This window comes from Rhamphochromis sp. 'chilingali', assembly GCF_963969265.1.
Source record: "Rhamphochromis sp. 'chilingali' genome assembly, chromosome: 14".
Taxonomy (NCBI): Eukaryota; Metazoa; Chordata; class Actinopteri; order Cichliformes; family Cichlidae; genus Rhamphochromis; species Rhamphochromis sp. 'chilingali'.
In genome coordinates, this window is record NC_137941.1 from 32,075,929 (window position 1) to 32,096,298 (window position 20,370).

The 20,370-nt window shown below is 42.6% G+C and overlaps 1 protein-coding gene across 7 annotated transcripts in view; it reads right to left on the bottom strand.

The window, feature by feature from the left end:
- Nucleotides 1-20,370, bottom strand: part of LOC308410421 (mitogen-activated protein kinase kinase kinase kinase 4-like) — a 107,953-nt gene that overhangs the window by 32,429 nt on the left and 55,154 nt on the right. For all 7 annotated transcript variants that reach the window (XM_080903744.1, XM_080903747.1, XM_080903743.1 and 4 more), the window contains exons 4-14: nucleotides 14,819-14,944; nucleotides 12,680-12,790; nucleotides 12,401-12,491; nucleotides 11,508-11,638; nucleotides 11,234-11,288; nucleotides 10,854-10,932; nucleotides 10,593-10,768; nucleotides 10,340-10,412; nucleotides 9,875-10,085; nucleotides 1,600-1,761; nucleotides 1,378-1,464 (exon numbers count right to left, since the gene is read on the bottom strand). In XM_080903744.1, coding sequence (XP_080759870.1) covers nucleotides 1,378-1,464; nucleotides 1,600-1,761; nucleotides 9,875-10,085; nucleotides 10,340-10,412; nucleotides 10,593-10,768; nucleotides 10,854-10,932; nucleotides 11,234-11,288; nucleotides 11,508-11,638; nucleotides 12,401-12,491; nucleotides 12,680-12,790; nucleotides 14,819-14,944 — 1,302 coding nt within the window. The remainder of the gene's footprint in view (nucleotides 1-1,377; nucleotides 1,465-1,599; nucleotides 1,762-9,874; nucleotides 10,086-10,339; nucleotides 10,413-10,592; nucleotides 10,769-10,853; nucleotides 10,933-11,233; nucleotides 11,289-11,507; nucleotides 11,639-12,400; nucleotides 12,492-12,679; nucleotides 12,791-14,818; nucleotides 14,945-20,370) is intronic.

The following is a 20,370-nucleotide window of genomic DNA, read 5'->3' on the forward strand; positions in this document are numbered from 1 at the left end:
AATCCATTTAGATGACCCCATACAGTTACACCAACCATCCGTTTGGAGTCACATGCCAGCAGTGACTGTAGGAATACGACTGTATGAAAACTATTGTGTAGAAGCTAGCATCAGAGATGGAGAGAGCACTTTGTTTTGAAAGGCTCTTGGTGGTAATGGCATTATAATATTGCAAGGCTTTTAACTAATTTCTTACTTTTATTACATATTATTTATCCTTATATATAAGGATATATTTATATTTAATATATATCCTGTAACTGTGAGCAATGACATCACAGCTGTTAACAAACACGGCACACATAGCTTTATATTCTAGTTTCTATAAGGCTGAGTGTCTCAGGTCCTAAAAATGTTAAATGCACCCTTTATGACTGAAACACTGCTAATTCAACTCACAGTGTGATTTGACTGTGTAAAAATGTGCTCTGTTAAAACATTGAGTTTCAGGCTAAGTCAGGCTTTAGTGGAGAATTTAAATGGGAGGAGACTAAAAAACAAACGAAAACAAAACAAAACCAAACAAAAAAACTAAACCATCTGATGGATACTGGTGGGGGAAAAAATGTCCAACTGCACGCCTGTTAGACCGCTGTGGTGAAAAGCAATTAAACCAGTGAAGCATTAATACAGTTTTATGCAGTGGGACAGTTGTGCCCATTGCCAGAGGCTCCATCTAATTATAGGTTGTTAATTCAAACATGTAACATTCATCCCTATAATACAGCTCAAAGTAATGTGTTTCGCAGTTTAAATAGAAGTCAGCTTGTTTTTTGCATGAGTTTGTGAATGGTGACTATGCAGGAACCACATGGTCAGAGATTAAGTAATGGTTGAAACTGGAAGTGAGGATGTTAACGGTCATATCCTTTTATTATGTGAATATCCGCTCCAAACCCCAAAAGGAACAGAATCCTTTAAAAAGAAAAAGAAAATAACAACATGGTTTGAGTATCAGTATCGCCTCCCCTGACCCTTTAACATCTGGAAGAGGGGAAGCCCTCTCTTTCCGTGGGATGACTAGTTTCCTGCTGATGACATCACCTTCACTGAGAGGCTCGTAAACATCCTGATTTCCCCGGCAAAATCTGAGAACGCTCATTATACTCTGACCTCAACCGTTAACGGCTCCCCTCGGCTTCACTAAAGTCAAAAGTTATTTCTAAAAACTTGATGAAGTTTAGCACAGAAGGCAAATGGACTCAGGAAAACTCATGTAACGGAGGAATAAAGTACCTGCGTTAGGAAATTTAACAACCTGGGAGCTGCAGAAACATTAAAATCACTTGGGGCATGAAAGTAGAAACAGCATTAAGCTCATTTAGATTTTTTTTTTAAATGATAAAAGGGGGAAAAATGAAGTTGAATGTGACTCACCAGAAGCATGGCCTGTTCATGGAGGAGCTGCTGTTGCAGGATCTCCAGGTGCCTCTGCTCCTCCTCCAGCTGTCGACGTATATACTCCTGTCAGTCAGAGTCCACAGCCATTAGTTAAATATCAGAAAGGTGGGTGTAAAAGTTCATCCAAATTAATACAAATCCTAATTAAAGTTGATAAAACAAATCTTTCAGTGTCTTGCCCAGTCGATTCCCTCCTACCTGCTCGCGGTCGGCCCTCCTCTTTTCCTCCTCGGCCCTCCTGCGCTCCTCCTCTTCTTTGCGGCGTCGTTCCATCTCTTCGATGCGCCTCTTCTCCTCCTGCTCGCGCCGGCGCTGCTCACGCTCCTGCTGCCTCCTCATCTCGCGCTCACGTCGTTGTTGCTGGAGGAGTTAAAAAAAGAAAGAAACTGCTCGTCGTCCTAGTTCTGATTTTTGTCAAGTCATACGAGACACTGACCTCATGTTTCCTAATCAGTGCTGAACTAGAATCTGCATGACTGGCACAATATTAATATTTAAATTTGACCTGGATTGGTAAGAGAAGCAACGTGAGACCACAAAGTGTGCGACTCACACGAAACGGTTAAAACCCTGTTCAAACATTCAGCACACTGCTGTATAGCGCACATGGTTATTGCTCTGAATTTTCCTCCATAACGATAACTGCCTTTGGTGCCACTCGAGTGGCAGCGTCTGGGGCAGAAAAATGAAGCCGCTCTAAAAGTGTATGAAAGTGGTTCTTTGCCACACTCAACCTCAAACACTCCTATGCTAAAAGGCCCAACATTACAGCATCATTTGGCTTAATCTAAGGCAAATCAATGGGTTACTGGATAATCTTCATGTTTTAGGTAAAGTCTGCAGTGTCACTGTGATGGGACTCCAGAAGTGTCTCTGCTTCATCACATCAAGGAGATACATAGTGAAGGCTGCTTATAGAAGTTACACCTTCAAAGCAAAACAATCAAGAGGCTCAAGAGAATCAATTTTCAATCATTTTCTGAGTTCAGCTATGTTAAGATTTCTCTATCACACAGATATAAAAAGATAAAACCATGAATTTGACTTTTTAGAGGCCATCAAGGATGAATTTTAACCCTGCAGGGCTCAAAACAGGATGAGTTATAGATTAATTTGGAATGCACTATGTTGCAGGTCATCTCTTTAATTATTTTATTCACGGCTGTCAAGGATTTACACAGCTCTACCAATGTGGCTCAGAGTTCGTTTTAACAGCGATCCAAATTGTGTTGTTTTGTTTTTTGTTTGTTTTTTTATTTGGGGGTTTTGGGGACCTTTTAAACTCAGTTTGCAAGTATTTTTGAACAGATAGACATCAGTATAGGTTGTGGCAAAAATGTATTATTGATGTGAGCAGAGAAAACATAAATACTACGGAGGTGTATGAGCTGGACAGACAAGTAAAAAGACGATAACATGTCAACATTTCAAGGACTGCATTAACACTGGATATCTTAATCAGTGTGAAAGTTCAGGCCTGACAGGCAGCGTGTTTTTGTTTAAGCTTGGCTCTCTAAGCAGACACATGAAGAAATTACACTGATTTCTGTCTGTGAGCGAGTTGTGACAGGGTGCGGTGAACGCTGCGGGACTGCAGGTCACGGATTGCGTACGATGACGCATCGTGTTTGCACAGATTCTGTGCTCAGCATTCAAGCTTCCAAACGTGGGGATCTATCAGAACAGGAGAGCACATGTACGCCGATATTTCACTGACGTGGCCGGCGTTCAACTGTGGCTTCTCGCTGTCTGATTCATCCACAAGCACCGTCATGAATCAAAAACGGAGCCTTGAGCTGTAAGTGCAGTGGGAAAACACGAGCAGAAATACAACTTTGTTCTCTCTCTCTTCCCACAGAGGCCTTACACTTGTGCAGTGCATTTATATGTGCTCAGTGAATTTTTGAGCGTGTTTAAATTTGCTTTTTTTTGGGTGAGTGGGGGTGGGTTGTTTCCCCAGTCCCTCTTTTAATATTTAGAGCTGTCTCTTCTCTTTTTCCTCCAGAGAATTTAGTTCAGTCGTGTCCAAATTTATAATCATCTATTTGAAGCTTTTTTCCTCCCTGCACTTCCTTTACTCCTCTCCGGTGTTACTGAACTTTTTTCTCTCTCTTCTTAAGAACAGAGGATGAAGCCAGGTTCAGAAAAGTGATTATAGCTTAAAGAGATAATAGGACAATTACAGCAAAGGTGTTCAAATTCACTCTCTGGGGAAACCAATTAACTTTTTTCCCACTCTAGTCAAAAATTGATTTTGGAACATTATATGAAATTATCAAGTACAAAATCTAACTGCTATCCCCCCAAGTAAAACAACTTTAATCTCACCAACATAATGTACACACATATTAACTGCAGCAGACAAACTGGCTAACCCCCCAGGGTTCACTGCCCAAACAAGACGAGCTGAAATCAAAGGAACAAGGACTTTTCTACTTAGTCATTCTAACTTTCTGCTGAATTTGTCGCTTTGAAAAAACAGCAAAGTGTTACTGATTCAGATCTGTTGAATTTTATGTTTTTTCATTTATAATTCAAAGCCCAAGAAGGACCAACAGTCAGTTCCAAATTTAATTTAAAATGACACGAATCAAAGCCGAGAAGATCACTCAGTTAGCAGTTCTGATTGCCAAAGTCTTGTTTTGACGAGTCAAATTACTTTTATAATAAACCACAAGTGTCAGAGGCGCCGGTGAGGTCGGCTGCCGTCACAACTGCTCCGACCACTTTTTCTTTGTCTTTGTTTTCTAAGTTAGTTTTCAGCGTTTCTAAATCGGCAAAATCATCACCATTGGGTACATTAGGTATGACAGTGACACTCTTGTTTCTATTGGTTTACAATGTACTCACAATTCGAAGTTTTTAACTCCGGATCCGAGCTGGCCGAGTGAGATCTCGAGGGAGAACAAAGGGAAGCGGCGGCGGCCTAGAGGGAAGCGAGCCGGCGTCAGGAACAGGCTGAGAGCTCGTGCACACCGCACACCTCTGCCTAGCATCCTGCTCGCCAACGTCCAGTCACTGGAGAACAAGCTTGACGACCTCAGGGCCAGGATAAAGTTCCAGAGAGACATTCGGGACTGCAATCTCCTCTGCTTCACCGAGACATGGCTGAACCCAGCGGTGCCGGACCACGCCATCCAGCCGGCCGAGTTCTTCTCGGTTCACCGCATGGACAGGACACGGGACTCGGGGAAGTCAAGGGGAGGCGGCGTGTGTTTAATGGTGAACAACAACTGGTGCAACAGTGCGAACGTTGTTCCTCTCACACGCTCCTGCACACCAAATCTGGAACTACTGTCCATCATGTGTCGTCCTTTTTATCTACCTCGGGAATTTACATCGGTCATTGTAAGTGCCGTTTATATTCCACCACAAGCGGACACGGTCACCGCCTTATGCGAGCTGCATGAGGCACTCACACAGCACCAGACACAACACCGGGACGCTGCGCTTATTGTGACGGGGGACTTTAATAGCGCCAACCTCAAACGCGCAGCGCCGAACTTTTATCAACACATCACCTGCCCCACCAGGGGTGAAAGGACACTGGACCACTGCTACACTACGGTCAAGGACGGCTACAAGGCACAATCCCGCCCCCCGTTTGGCAAATCTGATCACGCCGCCATCTTCCTCATGCCAAAATACAAACAAAGGCTGAAACAGGAAGTTCCGGTTCAGAGGAAGGTCGCGCGCTGGACGGATCAATCGGTGGCCGCGTTACAGGACGCACTCGATGACGCAGACTGGGGCATGTTCAGAAACAGCTCCGACGATGACGTCAACGTGTTTACGGAAGCGGTTGTGGGATTCATCGGGAAACTAGCGGATGATACCGTGGAGACAAAGACTATCACAACGTTTCCCAACCAGAAGCCGTGGGTGGATAAAACCATCCGCGACGCTCTGAGATCCCGCACCGCTGCCTACAACACGGGACTCATGACGGGGGACATGGACCCGTACAAAGCCGCGTCATATAACGTGCGGAGGGCGGTGAAAGAGGCGAAGCAGCATTACGGGAGGAAACTAGAGTCACAACTCCAACAGAGTGACTCTAGGAGCCTGTGGCGGGGACTAAGGACAATAACGGACTATAAAGCACCAACAACCGGTATGACGAACGCGGCCGTGACTCTGGCAGACGAGCTGAACACTTTCTATGCTCGCTTCGAGGCTGCAGCTAAGGTCTCCAACAATGCTAGTGTTAGCGGCGCTAACGGCTGCAGACAGGAAGATACTGCCAGCACCGGAAACGTGCTCGTCATCTCCGAGCATGAAGTAAGGAGAGCCTTCAAGAGAGTGAACACCAGGAAAGCAGCAAGACCAGACGGCATCCCAGGTCGTATCCTCAGAGACTGCGCATACCAGCTAGCTCCTGTGTTCACTGAGATATTCAACATCTCTTTATCTCAGTCGGTGATCCCCACATGCTTCAAAGAGTCCATCATTGTTCCTGTCCCGAAGAAACCCCACCCTGCTTCTCTCAATGACTATCGCCCTGTAGCCCTCACCTCAGTAGTGATGAAGTGCTTTGAACGCCTGGTCAGAGACTTCATCATTTCTTCACTACCAGACACACTGGACCCACTACAGTTCGCTTACCGTCCAAATCGTTCCACAGACGATGCCATCTCTCATCTCCTCCACACATCACTCACTCACTTGGACACTAGAAGGGGGAATTATGTTAAAATGCTCTTCATAGACTACAGCTCTGCATTTAACACCATAATTCCCTCCACACTCACCACCAAGCTGGAGCATCTGGGACTCAGCTCATCTATGTGTCAGTGGATCTCCAACTACCTAACTGGCAGACCACAGGCAGTAAGGATGGGCGGACATGTCTCAGCCTCCACCACTCTCAGCACTGGAGCCCCCCAGGGGTGTGTTCTGAGTAAGACAAAGGAGCTGATAGTGGACTTCAGCACTAAGCAGGAGAGGAACTACCAGACCCCCGTCATCAACGAGTGCCCAGTGGAGAGAGTGGACAGCTTCAAATACCTCGGAGTTCACATCACGCAGGACCTGTCATGGTCCTGTCACATCAACACCGTGGTGAAAAAGGCCCGACAGCGTCTCTACCACCTCAGACGCTTGAGAGACTTCCAACTGCCCTCCAAGGTGCTCAGGAACTTTTACTCGTGCACCATAGAGAGCATCCTGGCGGGAAACATCTTAACCTGGTTCGGGAACAGCACCATGCAGGACAGACGAGCTCTACAGAGGGTTGTGCGGTCAGCTGAGCGCACCATCCGCTCCGAGCTCCCTGACCTGCACTCAATCTACAGCAGGCGGTGCTGGACCAAGGCCAGGAAGATCGTGAAGGACCTCAGCCATCCCAACAACAGACTGTTCTCTCTGTTCAGATCATGGAAGCGATTCCGCTCCCTGAAGACCAACACAGAGAGACTGAGGAGGAGCTTCTTCCCGCAGGCGATACGGTCTCTCAATCACACCACCACACAGTACTGACCCACACATACAGTTCTTACACACACACTGGACTTTCTGGACTTTGGTTTTGCACAACACTGGTCACTATATTCTTCATTTCCGGTTAATACTTGTACAGCTGCTGTTATTGTGTATATATTTATTTATATTTAGATTTCTTCATACATTCTTATATAGTTCTATATTGTGTATTGTGTATTTTGTTGTACAGTTATTTTATTTTCAACTTTAATTTATATATTTATCTTTATCTTATTCTTCCCAGTTAAATTTACCCTTCATTCTAATTTGTGTTGTACAGTTATTTCATTTTTAACCTTAATTTATATTCTATTCCTTCCTAGTTAAATTGACCCTTTTTAATTTTTCATATTTATTTCCTATCTTATTCATAGCCTTTTCCTTTTTTGTTTTCTTTAGGTCACGAGCAGTTGTCCAAGCATTTCACTACATATCGTACTGTGTATGACTGTGTACGTGACAAATAAAATTTGAATTTGAATTTGATGTGTGACAAATATAGAGTGAAAGGGAAGATTTACAAGAGAGAAGTGGGATCTGCTACGATGGATGGTTTTGGAGGTGGTGGCACTAACAAACATACAGCAGGTGAAGCTTAATGTGGCAGAGTTGAAGATGTAAAGATGTGCATTGTGAGTGAAAGTGACAATATCAGCTCAGGTTCAGAAGTTTAGAGGCAAAGTTCGAACAGTTCCACTAGCCTGGTTTAAATCATATCTATCTGATCGCACTCAGTTCATTCAATTAAAATCCTTCACTTCTCAACTTTCTCCTTTATCCACTGGGGTGCCCCAGGGATCTGTCCTCGGGCCCCTTCTTTTCATCATCTACCTTCTTCCACTCGGACATATTTTTCGTAAATATAATATTCAGTTCCACTGCTACGCCGATGACACCCAGCTCTATCTCTCTACCAAACCTGACTCTACTCTTCCTCCACCCTCCCTTATCCTCTGTCTAGCTGAACTCAATTCTTGGTTCTCCTCCAACTTTCTTAAACTCAACAGCAATAAATCGGAACTTCTTCTGGTTGGCACCAAACGACTGCTATCCAGAATTAACAATTTCTCTCTCACCATCAATAACTCGCTGGTCCCTACCTCTCCTTCCGTGAAAAGCTTGGGTGTCATTCTCGATAGCACATTATCCTTTAACTCGCATATCAATAATATTACACGTGCAGCATATTTCCAACTCCGTAACATTAATCGCCTCCGCCCCTTCCTCACACCTTACGCCACTGCCATTCTCATCCATAATCTTGTTATCTCTAGAATTGACTACTGCAACTCATTATTATTTGGCCTCACACAAAAATCTATCAACAAGCTCCAACGTGTCCAGAACTCTGCTGCCCGTATTATTACTAGGACTTCTTCTACCCACCACATCTCCCCAATCCTGAAGCAACTTCACTGGCTCCCGGTCAAATTTCGCATCCATTTTAAAATAATTCTGTATACATTCAAGGCTATTCACTCTCTCTCTCCACCGTACCTCTCTGACTTATTACAGATGAAGCTCCCATCCCGCTGCCTCAGATCTTCATCTTCTCTTTCTCTCTCTGTTCCCTCTGCTCGTCTGATCACAATGGGAGGGAGGGCCTTTAGTTGCTCTGCCCCTCGACTTTGGAATTCCCTACCCCCGGACCTCAGAAATATTAGCTCATTCTCTCTTTTTAAGTCCACCCTTAAAACTCATTTGTTTAAAATTGCCTATTCTTAAATTTCTGTATGTTTTAACTTTTATCTTCTATTCTTATCATTGTGTATATTTCCAGTTTTTATCTGTTGTACAGTGTCCTTGGGTGCTTTGAAAGGCGCTATTAAAAATGTATTATTATTATTATTATTATTAAAGTTAGAGAGGAAAGGCTGAGGTGGTCTGGGCATGTGAAGAAGGAGGATAGAGGATAATGGAGGAAAAGGAGAAAAAACCCACAGAGGTGGTTTACAGATGTAGTGAAGGTGGACAAGCAGAGGGTTGTGTGGCTGAGGATGAGGATGTAGCGTCCTCTAATGGGAGTAGTCAAAAGAAGAAGTAGTAGTAGTATACATGTGAGCAGTACTTTGGATATTGTTGCCATGATAAGATCTAAGACTGATCTTTTGATTTTTTTATGATGTCAAAATAAATCAAGATTTACTGGAGAAGCAGATGAAGTCAAATAGGTTAGAAATGTCCTTTTCTTGGGCGTGAGAGTCCAGAGTCATGTTATACATCCATAATCTAAATAATATATTTAGCATAATAAATATATTAAGTTTCCCTGCATCCAACGAGCCACATCAGTTTCTTAGTATTTTAAACAAACATATAGAAGGTAACACTTAAGAAAACTTCAGAAAACATCAAAATTTACTGAAAACCCTTCAGTTTTGTAAAAACAGTGATGGCATTCATTTTCATGGGAGAACCTCTCTGTGTACAAAACTTCATAAATAATTAAAATCTTTCCCTGCAACAGGGTTATTTTTAGTCCTATTGAAACTTCCAGGGTAAATGCTTAATTAATAATAAATAACTCATATTTTAAATATGGTTTTTGTTTAGGCAAATTTACATCCCTCATTTTCTTTTTCGTTTTTTTCCTCACAGATTTTGCCAACATTTTTCTGACTCTGTGACACAGTGTGGTCAGGCCCGAACTTTCAGCCTTAAGAGTCACTCAAATACACGACTCACATTAAACTGAACCTCCTGTGCAGTGGTCGCAAACAGGCAAGTTAGCTATGGAGACATTTTGGTAATAAATATACTGACTTCTGCTGTTGAGCTGGGCATTTTAACATCTATGATTTGTTAGGTTGTCCTGCTGGATTCTGTTCTGGTGATATCACCACTTTAGATCCAGTTACACTGGATTATTACATTACAGGAACACAACAGTCAAACAGCAGTCTATCGCCTCTTCTAAACACACAGTCTTACCACAGCACTGTGTCTACTCGATTAACATAGAAATCCTATTAATTTGTTATGAGGTTTCAACCTCCTCCAGCCGTCTCCGCTGCTCCTTCTGCTGCTCGATACGTTTCTGCCTCTCAGCCAGCAGCTGGCGCTTGTACTCCTCCTGCTCACGGAGCTGCTGCTCCTGGAGGAGCTGTTGGCGGCGAAGCGCCTCCGAACGCTCCTTGTTCTCCTGCTGCAGACGTATGAAGTCACGACGCAGGGTCGACTCGCCCGGCACGTTGACTATGGAACTGTACAGATGACCCAATGAAAAGGATGTAGAAACTGACCCGTATGACATCATAAAATACTTTTCATATCAAGGGTGTAATCATGTGACCTTGTGCTACACAAGTACTGAGGCTGTAGCGTGCATATGTATGTGTATAAAGGAATCACTAAGATGACTTCAAAAACATGGTCAGAATTCACTTTATGATGTTTAGCTTATAGTAAAAAGCTAAAACTATGTACTGTAACTATGTATTGTTAGATGGATCGATACCTTGGCTCTCCTTCTTGCTCAGATGACTCTTCCTCCTCTTCTTCACTGCCACTGTATTCATACTCTGTCTCATCTGCAGATAGTTAACAAAAACAAAGTCTAAAAATTAGAGTCCTCATTAAACCTTCATCATAATATATGTATATTTTTTTTAAAGACACAAAATATGCCCTTTTGAGGGAGTAGCTTCTGATTTTTATCAATAAGTTCATTTTTGCACGTTAACACTGACAGAGCTTTGTCCTGGACTCACCTTTCTCGCCCCTCTTCTTCTTGGTTCGGTCGATGTGGTCTTTGAGCTGGATGCGGACCTGCCTCTCATTGGGCTGGTCCCGAATGAAGGGGTGTTTCAGCAGCTGCTCAGTGGGAGGGCGCTGGGTGTAATTCTTCACAAGGCAACTCTCAATGAAGCTGAAGAACTTCTTTGACCTATGATGGCAGTTAGACGTCATGTACAGAGTTCGGATCGGCATGGTTTACTGATATCAAGAATAAAAGATGGAAAACATCTCACCACTTTTTGGACTTGAGTCGAGGAGGTGGGTTTCTGGGAATGAGGAAGAGGGCTCTCATTGGATGCATGTCACACAGAGCTAAAGGAAACAACAGAAGAGAAACCAAATGAGAGATCAGAAAAAACTAATATAAATGTCAAAGTCATACATTTAAGATGATTGGGGGGGGGGGGGGGGGGGGGGTGCATCTGTATTGCCTGCATAAAAATAAGGGGTATAAATAGAAAATGTAAGTCTATAGTGAAGCTACAGTTAACAGAGTAAACAGAGTTCTCTTCTGATCATGCAGGTTTGAAACAGAAATACACCAGTAAATTTGTTTAGAATAAAAGTACCAGTTTCTACTCATGATATCATTGAAATCAGGTATTGTACTTACGAGGAGCTCCCTCAGCCATTTCAATGGCTGTGATTCCACAGGACCACAGATCACTCTGAAACACAAAGAGATACGATTAGTTAGAGTCTGTGTGCTTCTCTGAGTAACACATGTGATGGAAATGACAGAGCAGTCTTCTCATTGGTCATATTAATGATTAAAACTATAATCTTTTCTATCACATGGATGATGCTCCTATTTGACTGGTTCCAAACTCATTCTGCACCATGAATCCCACTAACATCTGCGACCAGATGCAGTTTTGCATGCTCACCCTGTAATCGTAGGTAGCATCAGGGTTTTCGTCACACGCGATGACCTCTGGAGCCATCCAGTATGGCGTCCCGATGAAGGTGTTTCTTCGACCTACCGTCCGGTCCAGCTGAGCGCTCACACCAAAGTCCACTGAAAGAAACACGAAGCATTCAAATGAAGAAAACAGACTAAAACCGTTCAGATCCTGCACCAAGGCAAACTACAACTGTGAGAGGGGCCCCTCAAGTTAACTTGAGTCTGCCTCAGAGTGTAAAGGGTCAGGTTGCTGTATTTTAACCACGGTGGAGACACTTTGTTTAATGCTGTGTCACGGGACATTATTAAGCTAGGTAACACAGGATGGCCTGATTACAAGTTGCAACTGAATTGTGGATAATTAAAGGGAATAAAAACAACATTGATCGGTGGTTTCACACAAAGGTTTGGTGAAAAAGAAGCGATTTTTATACAGAAGTTAAAGCTTTTCTTTGAAAGTTAAAAACACTGTGGAGGCTGATTTACAGATCAGCACAACTGGACACTAAATCTCCAAAACTCAGAACAGATTCTTCTGTCTTTTTGTGCACATATCATAAGTGAAATCAAACGTCTAGGTAGTTTTGTTGCGAGAAATTATTGTGACACTGTAATCAGAAGAAATCTAAATAAAGACCAATTTTGGAGCTGTATATAGACCTTATGTTTCATAAGGATTTGACTACACAGGCCTGCAGCTGTGCGATCATGTGAAACATTCGAAAACAAAACACTGGCAATGAGAAAGCTCCAGTTGGCATCGCCACAGTGCTGACTCAGATCTGCTGGTGCAATCGCTTTTCCATGCACCGGTCCAAAACCACAGCGCGGGAGCACTTCCCGTCTACAGGCCCGGTCTAAAGCCAACTGACTCACCCAGCTTGACTTCAGCGTTTTCAGTCAGCAGCACGTTTTGTCCTTTGATGTCGCGGTGAATGACATGATGAGCATGCAGGTGAGCTAATCCCTGGTGGGATAAAATATAAATTAAAACAACTTATTAGGAACACGGGCTGTATCAGACGGTCAAACAAGTGTTTGTTTTGTTTAAATGCAAAAGTTAAATTATTTAAAATCATACTTTTAGCAACATTTCGGACACAAATAATATAATCTAGTGAAGATGTTGGCAGCAGACTGTGAGAAATAACTGACCCTGAGGATCTCTCGGGAGATGTAGGCGATCCAGTCTTCCTTCAGCGAGTTGCCCTTGGTGTTCTTCACCAGATCTGTGATGGAGCCGGCACCACAGAACTCCATCACCAGCTGGAGGTGAGAAAGAGATGCATTTGTAACACACACACAAACGCTCACCATCATTCTACCATCAGCGTAAGACGCCATGCAGCGTTTTACTATCGATACACCATTAAGACATTAGTTATGTATTACTGTAATGCAATATTAAGATTTCAAATGTGCTTTATTGTGTTTATTTACATTTATTACTTAATGATCTTCTTTATTTTATTTCACTTTAATGTGTTTCATTGCACACCTTTGATTTTGTCTAATTTTTCATTATTGAGCTATTCTAGCTTACTGGGCTCTGACAATCTTATCATGTTGTATTTTATTTTAATAATCCATCCTAGTTTATTTTAAGATTTGCAGCTTGTTGAGTTTAATGGGAAATTCCTGTGTAATATAGGAATTCCCCAAATTTGGGAATAAATAAGGTAGCTTATCTCATCGTATTAGAGCTACCTTGAGCAAACAGAGCAGTTATTGAGAAACTCAGTGGTCCCAGTTAACTTTGCATTTTCCTTCTGTAAGCCACCACGCCTCATGTGAATGCAAATCATCTGGAGTGCTGTGCAGCACTTCAGAGTATTCTTTCTGCCGTCAACAAGAGACGGCAGAAAGAATAAAAGGGAATGCGGAAGGAAAAAATGCAATCACTTCTACTAGTTTACCCTGTGCTGTGATTGAGACAGGAAGCCAACGGCTATTAGGAAATGTGGTTTTAATGCAAAAGAGAAAAGCATTAGCAAAACCACAAGTGTAGGAAGCTGGAGACAATACAAATACAGAAGTGCATCTGTTGAATCTCATGGGTTGCCCTCGTCACTGTTTTACAATAAATTTAAAGTTGGAAAGCATTTTCTGTGCACCTCAACAGGTGGCAGCTGTCATGCTGCGACCTGGGGGACTGATCCGATTCATTTTTAGTACTACATATGTGACAAACATAAAAAAATCCTCAAACAAATATGTCAAGACTGGCTCTCTAATGGTCACTAAGCCTCTGATACCGTGTCTCTTACTTGCTTACTAAAGGATATATGCCTCATAAACACATAAAGTGATCTTCTTGAGACAGTAGTCTTAAGTGGTGTCAGCACAGAACCTGAATATCATAAAACAGACACACACTCTGTATGTCACCCCCACGCACGGCAGACAGCATGAATCCACAACAGTGGAGGCTGTAAACGGGGCGTGGAAGCAGCTGTAAAAACAAATACAGGACTGTGTTGTGAAGTGAGAGTGAGATCCCTCCTCCTCCTCCCCAGGAACAGCAGAGCCTCCGGGTCATAAAACGAGGTAATCCTGCCTCGGACAAACGACCAGCTCTAAATTTTTCCTGCTGCTGTTCTCTACTTCCTGATCCTCCCCACCTCTCCCTTCTCTGATTGACTCTCTTCCTTTTGTCTCACTTATGCACCATTTATTTAATTCCACAGTCTTGTTGCTCTTTTCTAGAAATCTGTTTTGTTTTTTTGTGTTGCTGTCATTTCTTTTACTGCTCTTCAAATATGAAGAACTGCATATTGGCTGTAATGAGGAAAATGCATAAAGCAACTTCAACTCCATATCAGCTGGAGAGCTTTCTGACTTCATGGTATGTAATATCTCTCTTATCTGTCATCACACAATCAAATAACTTTCTAAAAATAACAGTGTACACTTTGGCTGTTATACAGGAATCCCTAATATTGTTTAGTTTGTCTTTTTTTAGCCTGGCAAATCTTTTCATTACAGTCTCAAAATACCTTCTAACGTGTGATGATAACACACTGAATGTATGCAAAATCAAATCTTGTTACGTGATCTTACAGTTCCTGCTTGAATATGAATTTAATCCTACTCCGTCCCTTTGCTCAATAACTCCACAAATGTTCTAAATTAGGATTCTTCAAGATTCAGTTCATTAAGAGATATATATATATATATATATATATATATATATATATATATATATATATATATATATATATATATATAAGTTTAAATTGAACCTGTAATGTGTGTAATACTGTGCTCGTTATAGAAATGGGATGTTAAACTCACCCAGAGCTGGTCATCATGGCCTGGTGGACTTTTCTTGATGAAGGCTCCGTAGTAGGTGGCTATATTTCTGTGATGGGAGTACTTCTTCAGCATGTTGATTTCCAACTTAATTTCCTCCTCTTCATCCTATGAAAAAAAAAAAAAAAAGGTGGAAAAACAGAGTTAGGACACTATCATTGACTGTGGATCAGCTGGGAAGCAATTATTTGAATTAACAGAGTAGATCCAAACAAACAGTCATGTCTATTAGTTCTGTTATCTGAAGGATAGGAACGAGGTACATATCACGCCCCCGTGTCCTGGCTGAAGAAACCTCTATTCAAACCCTAAAGACGACCTGTAATGACATGGTTTTGGCCCCGCCTGCACTCACTCCCTGTAATCACAATGACCCCGACTTCGATAGCCGCTCTTCACCGAGCCAAGCTGCGTAACAGGGCAGCCTTGTGTTATACCAGGAGGCACAAAGGTGTAATTTCGTCTTGCCAAATAGATCCCAAATCTGGGCCACTGTGAAAGGGTGCAACCTCCAATCCCTCACCAGGGGACAGCCCCTGGAGGGAAGGTCTGGCCCCAGGTTCAGGTGGCCTGGAACATGGGTGGCTCTTAGAGACAGAAAATGAACACTGCGCCATAGAAGCAGAGAGCGAGACAGCTTTAACAGGGGAAGAGAGCGTATCCCTCCCTGCCTGTTTATGTAAGAGACCACTGTTAAATTGTCTGTCATCACTAGGACATGCTGGACCCTCAGAACAAAAATGCCTGAGAGCTAAGAACACTGCTAGCAGCTCTAAGTGATTCATGTGCAGCTCAGGCTGCTCTGTGGTCCTGACACCTCTCACTGATGCGTCATCGCACAGAGCTCCCCATCCCCATCTGTGGATACCACCTTGTGAAACAACACCCTCCCAATCTGAGAGCCCTGGTGCAGTCTGGGCTCCCTCCAGGGACAGACAGCTAGCATGCAAGATTCGTGTCATTGTCAGGTGACACGATGCACACAGGTGGTGAGAGAATCCACAGAAACGCCGCCTGCATTCCAGTTGAAACTGTCCAGCTGCAACGTGGAGAATCTGCACTGCTTGTACGGCAGAGTTGTGGGGCCACCAACACCATGGTTGTGGGACGGTGCCAGATAAGCAGCCAGGGATGGCTCCATACCAGGTGTGTTAGCTAAGCCAGCCTCGTTGGTGTCATCCATGTACTCCATGCTTCCCAGCTCCATGTACTGTCAATAGGCAGGCACAGTGATATGGTTGGATGGCGGTTTGCTCCATGATGCAGTTAGCTTGCAAACAAATTCTAGGAACATGGGAAGATGAATTTTTGGCCCCATGGGCTCTGGTGGAAGGAAAAATTCTACAAACTGGTGGAGGAGAGGGCCAGTGGCGAAACAGGGATAAAGAGACGCATCATCGTAGCTGGCCAGCGCAGTAGCAGCAGCACGCTGGGCTGACGATAGGCTCTCCTGCTCATCCTCTGACAAACCACGGCTATTTCATGTGGTCAGCCCAGCTAACTGCAGGTACATCGACCAGATACTCCTCGACTTCGGACTCGGGCAAAGCTGGGGCCCCAGACTTGGAGAGGAGAGGGCCATGCTGTGCAACAGCTGTCTCTCCCAGCACTTTCTCCACAAACATCACCATTGTCTTTCCAGCGCTCAGACTTCGGGCTCAGTCAACACTCTCCGAGTGTGGACAATCCCCAGGCAGTCTGGGGGTATCAGTGTCATATGATAATAATGATAATGATCTTGAATCTGTAAATGTTCAGCTTACACACTGCTAAATATTGTTAATAAGGCAAAAGCATGCCAGAATGCACACACAAGTAACAGGAGCACCTGTAAGCACGTACATGTAACACTTTTACAGCCAATCGGTGCCAACTGTTTGAAAGAACTACGGTAACACAGACATGATTTGAACGTGTATAAATTGACTGGCAACTGCTTTATCTATTGACGGCATTTAAAGTGCAGACTTTAAAAGTCTCAGCTGGGCTGTAAAAATGCCAAACAAAACAACGAGCAATCTAGAGGAATATTTACTATCATCTGCCAGACAGTAGTGTCAGCTGATGTATTCATAAATTAAATAGTTCTTATTGTGTGCAGGCTTAAATGTTTTGTTTTTTTGTCTGAAGGCTTGCAGAGCTGTTCTGTGCGCTTTTACAGCACCACCTTTTGCTGTGTTCCTGCATAGCAGATTTACAGCTGAGATCTACACAACTCTTAGTCTCTACTTCTCAAAGTCTTTATTTGACTCCTTATTTTAAATGGTAGGAAAACATTTGACTATGTTTGAGGATTCTTTGCTATGCAAGAACTGGTTTTCATACTTATATGAAAGTCTGGTCTCAGTGGGAAACTTATAAAATGGGCTGTAACTAAACCAGGTTGTTGTGTTGGTAGTGAAAACTAAAAGAGAAGCTAATTTTGCTGTTTTTTTGCATCTACTTGTGAAAGACAGGGCCAGGCAAGAACACAAACAGTGTCCAAAAGAAAATCTAATAAATGTATAGCCCTCCAAACAAACATGGAGACACAGCCTGAATTCAAAATGATAACTGAGCCAAACAACCCCCCCCCCCCATGTCTCCCCGTCACACTCACAGGATATTACAGTACAGGCTCAGACACACGTTCAGGCACATAACAAGATCAAGTGATTATTTCTCAATCACGGTGACAAAGCTGGGTGACATTTGTTCCTGAGTGTTTTTGCTTCAGCTGAGCACGTGCGTTTGATCTAGCGACCCAACCGGGAGTGACATGACGTGACATTTTCTTTCCAATGGCGGCTGCTTGATAAGCAGGAGCTGCAGCCTGGACTCCTTAGTAAACTGCAGCAGCATCATATGTCCACGGAGGAAAGGCCCCGAGGAAGTGCTGGGCAAACTGTTTGGCTTTTCATATCGAAGATGGTGACATTTTAACATGAACACTGCTGATGTTGCAACTCTACTAACCATTCTCTTTATTGTTGTTGCACTCTGGTTGTGTTGCAATAAGATTAAGATTTGCTCTGTTTTATGGAGAATATATGCAGAATCCTTTTCCACACAATAATCCAGGTACATCTTCATACTACGACATATACAAGGTAGAAACTTGTCAATCAGGTTGGCCTGCCCTCCCTTAACCTCGTTTACAACTCCAATAGAGACTGTATCGCACAAAATGATGATCATGCTACTAGAAATTAGAAACTAAGATCATACAGTCATGTGGAAAGTGTCTACTGAGGACACAGATCAAAGTAGCCGAGGGTGATTTTCCCATAAACGTCCATACAAGCAGACCTATTTTTGCAAACATCAAAGTCCCGTTTGAAAGAATGCAGGTTTAAGGCACATGATGTTCACTTTTTAGACCCAGAAGGCTACCACCACTTCATATATTTCATCTATAATAATACAGTGCAAGACAACAATTTTTGTGGTGACCGTTTGGGGACTTTCCACAAAGAAATGGTTGTCCTTCGCTGGTAAAGAAGAACTTCATCACTCTGCACAATGTGTCTGGATGCTCTTTACCCAAGAACTTCAACTAATCTATAATCATACTACATTGTCTGTGAGTAATCTGGCAATCGGTTACTTAGACTACTTCCACACTAGCCCGGATAGATATGAAAACGGCCTTTTCATCTGAAAACGCTTCACACTAACGTTTTCAGTCGTTTTCACGGAGTTGTGTGTCCACATTGAAACAGCCGAAAACGCTTACGTTCCAGTCCTGCGCATGCGTGAAGCATGTGAAACATGTGGAGTGACCTTTGTGAAATAGTAGCCCTTATTACAGTTACTCATTAACCTCCTAAGACCCGAACTCTTCCACGGCATGCATTTTTAATTTCTCTTTGATATTTGGGCTGATTGAATGTAAAAACAAAGAATTACCAGATTTTTTTTACCTTATTTTTGTTTTTAAGAAAAATAAGACCATATGAGGATATTCGTTTAAAATTTCGATAGAACAGTAGCAGTATAATGTCCTCGTAAGTGGATATCAGGCCCTTGTAGAGCAAAACTGAGTATTTTGGTCTAAATAACCCAAAATGTGATGACCATATATGTGGACACCAGGTCCTAGGAGGTTAAACCACTTACTGCCTTTGTTTGATTACTTAAGTTTTTACAAATATCCTCATACATCAGCGAGATGGGCAGATGGGAAAAAAAACAGTAATGTGTAATGCACATTTGCACATCGATCACCCAGCCTCTGTTTGAAAACAACAGAGTTTGAAGGTGGAAACGTCACGTTACTTGAAATTTGTGCAAGAGAAGAGCAAAAATGTGACGATGCAAACTATAGCTAGGCCACAAATAACCGTCAGGGTTTCCTAATATAGGGTTTCTAATATGCTTTAAAAATATATAATATAACATATTGTATGCTGTCACTTATTACATGTGTAAATGTTAACTATGATTCACGGCTCTCAGTGGTATAGGCTGTACACAGTGACTCACTGCACACGCAGAGATGCACTTAGGTCAATACAGCTCCTCTGTTCTGTCTGTACCACGCACAACATTAATTGAGCATAATATTAAATTACCCCGAACCCTACAAGTACCTGTTTAACAACCTTTCAAGGTAAAAACCCCCAGGCTATTTACTGCAGCAACCGGGATATCAAATCTCCCCAAACACCTGTAAATGCAACATTGCTAATGACAAGCTAGTATGGACTGACGCCTAACGTTAAGAATTGGTAAAGAAATTTGAGATCAGACTATGATGATCTCAACCACGAAAGCTTTGGTTTAACAGGTAAGTAAAAGAAGCAATGAGTACGTTCATTAGATTAAAAAACACTAAGAGAAACAAGAACCCAGAGCCTGTAGTTTACAAATCAAATACATTTCTGCACTGAGGACACCATCTCACACTTTCAGATGATTTGCTACCAACAGAAAATCTTCTAACCAACATCACACTGTAGTTACATAAGAATAGTGGCCAATTCACCATTGGTTTTACTGCAACTGTAATAAAAATCTTCTTCCTACTCGCAAGTTAATGCCGCTTGATGACTGCCAAGACCTTTATATTTATCCCTGCAGGTAGCTACCTCACTCTGTTGGCTGTCAAATTCAACTTTCTTGTCAAAGGGGATAAGAGTGGCTTTTTATATTTTAACGGCAGGTTCAATCTTATAAGTTGGCGCTGGAAGAAATTAAAACGTGCACGTCTTATCGAGAACTGCAGGAGCAACAAATGACAGGCAGCTGACGGCTGCTACCATTTCTGAATCCGACCCAGAAGTTAAAGGGCAGTTCTGCCAGACTTCAGCATTTAAAAGATAAGAGATGGGTTCACTGGCGACTCCATTGGGTAAATAAAAGCGAGCAGCTCAGTTTCACTATCTCTGATATTCAGAACACCCAGTAAACATCACGTTTGGATAACTGACAGCGCACAAGTTCGTGATCACTTTAAAAGAAGATATTTTCATGCTGTCAGTCATGTGGACAGTATTTCAGAAGCAGTGTTTTTTTTAAACTATTTAAATATTTCTGCACTTTAAGCAGCTTTT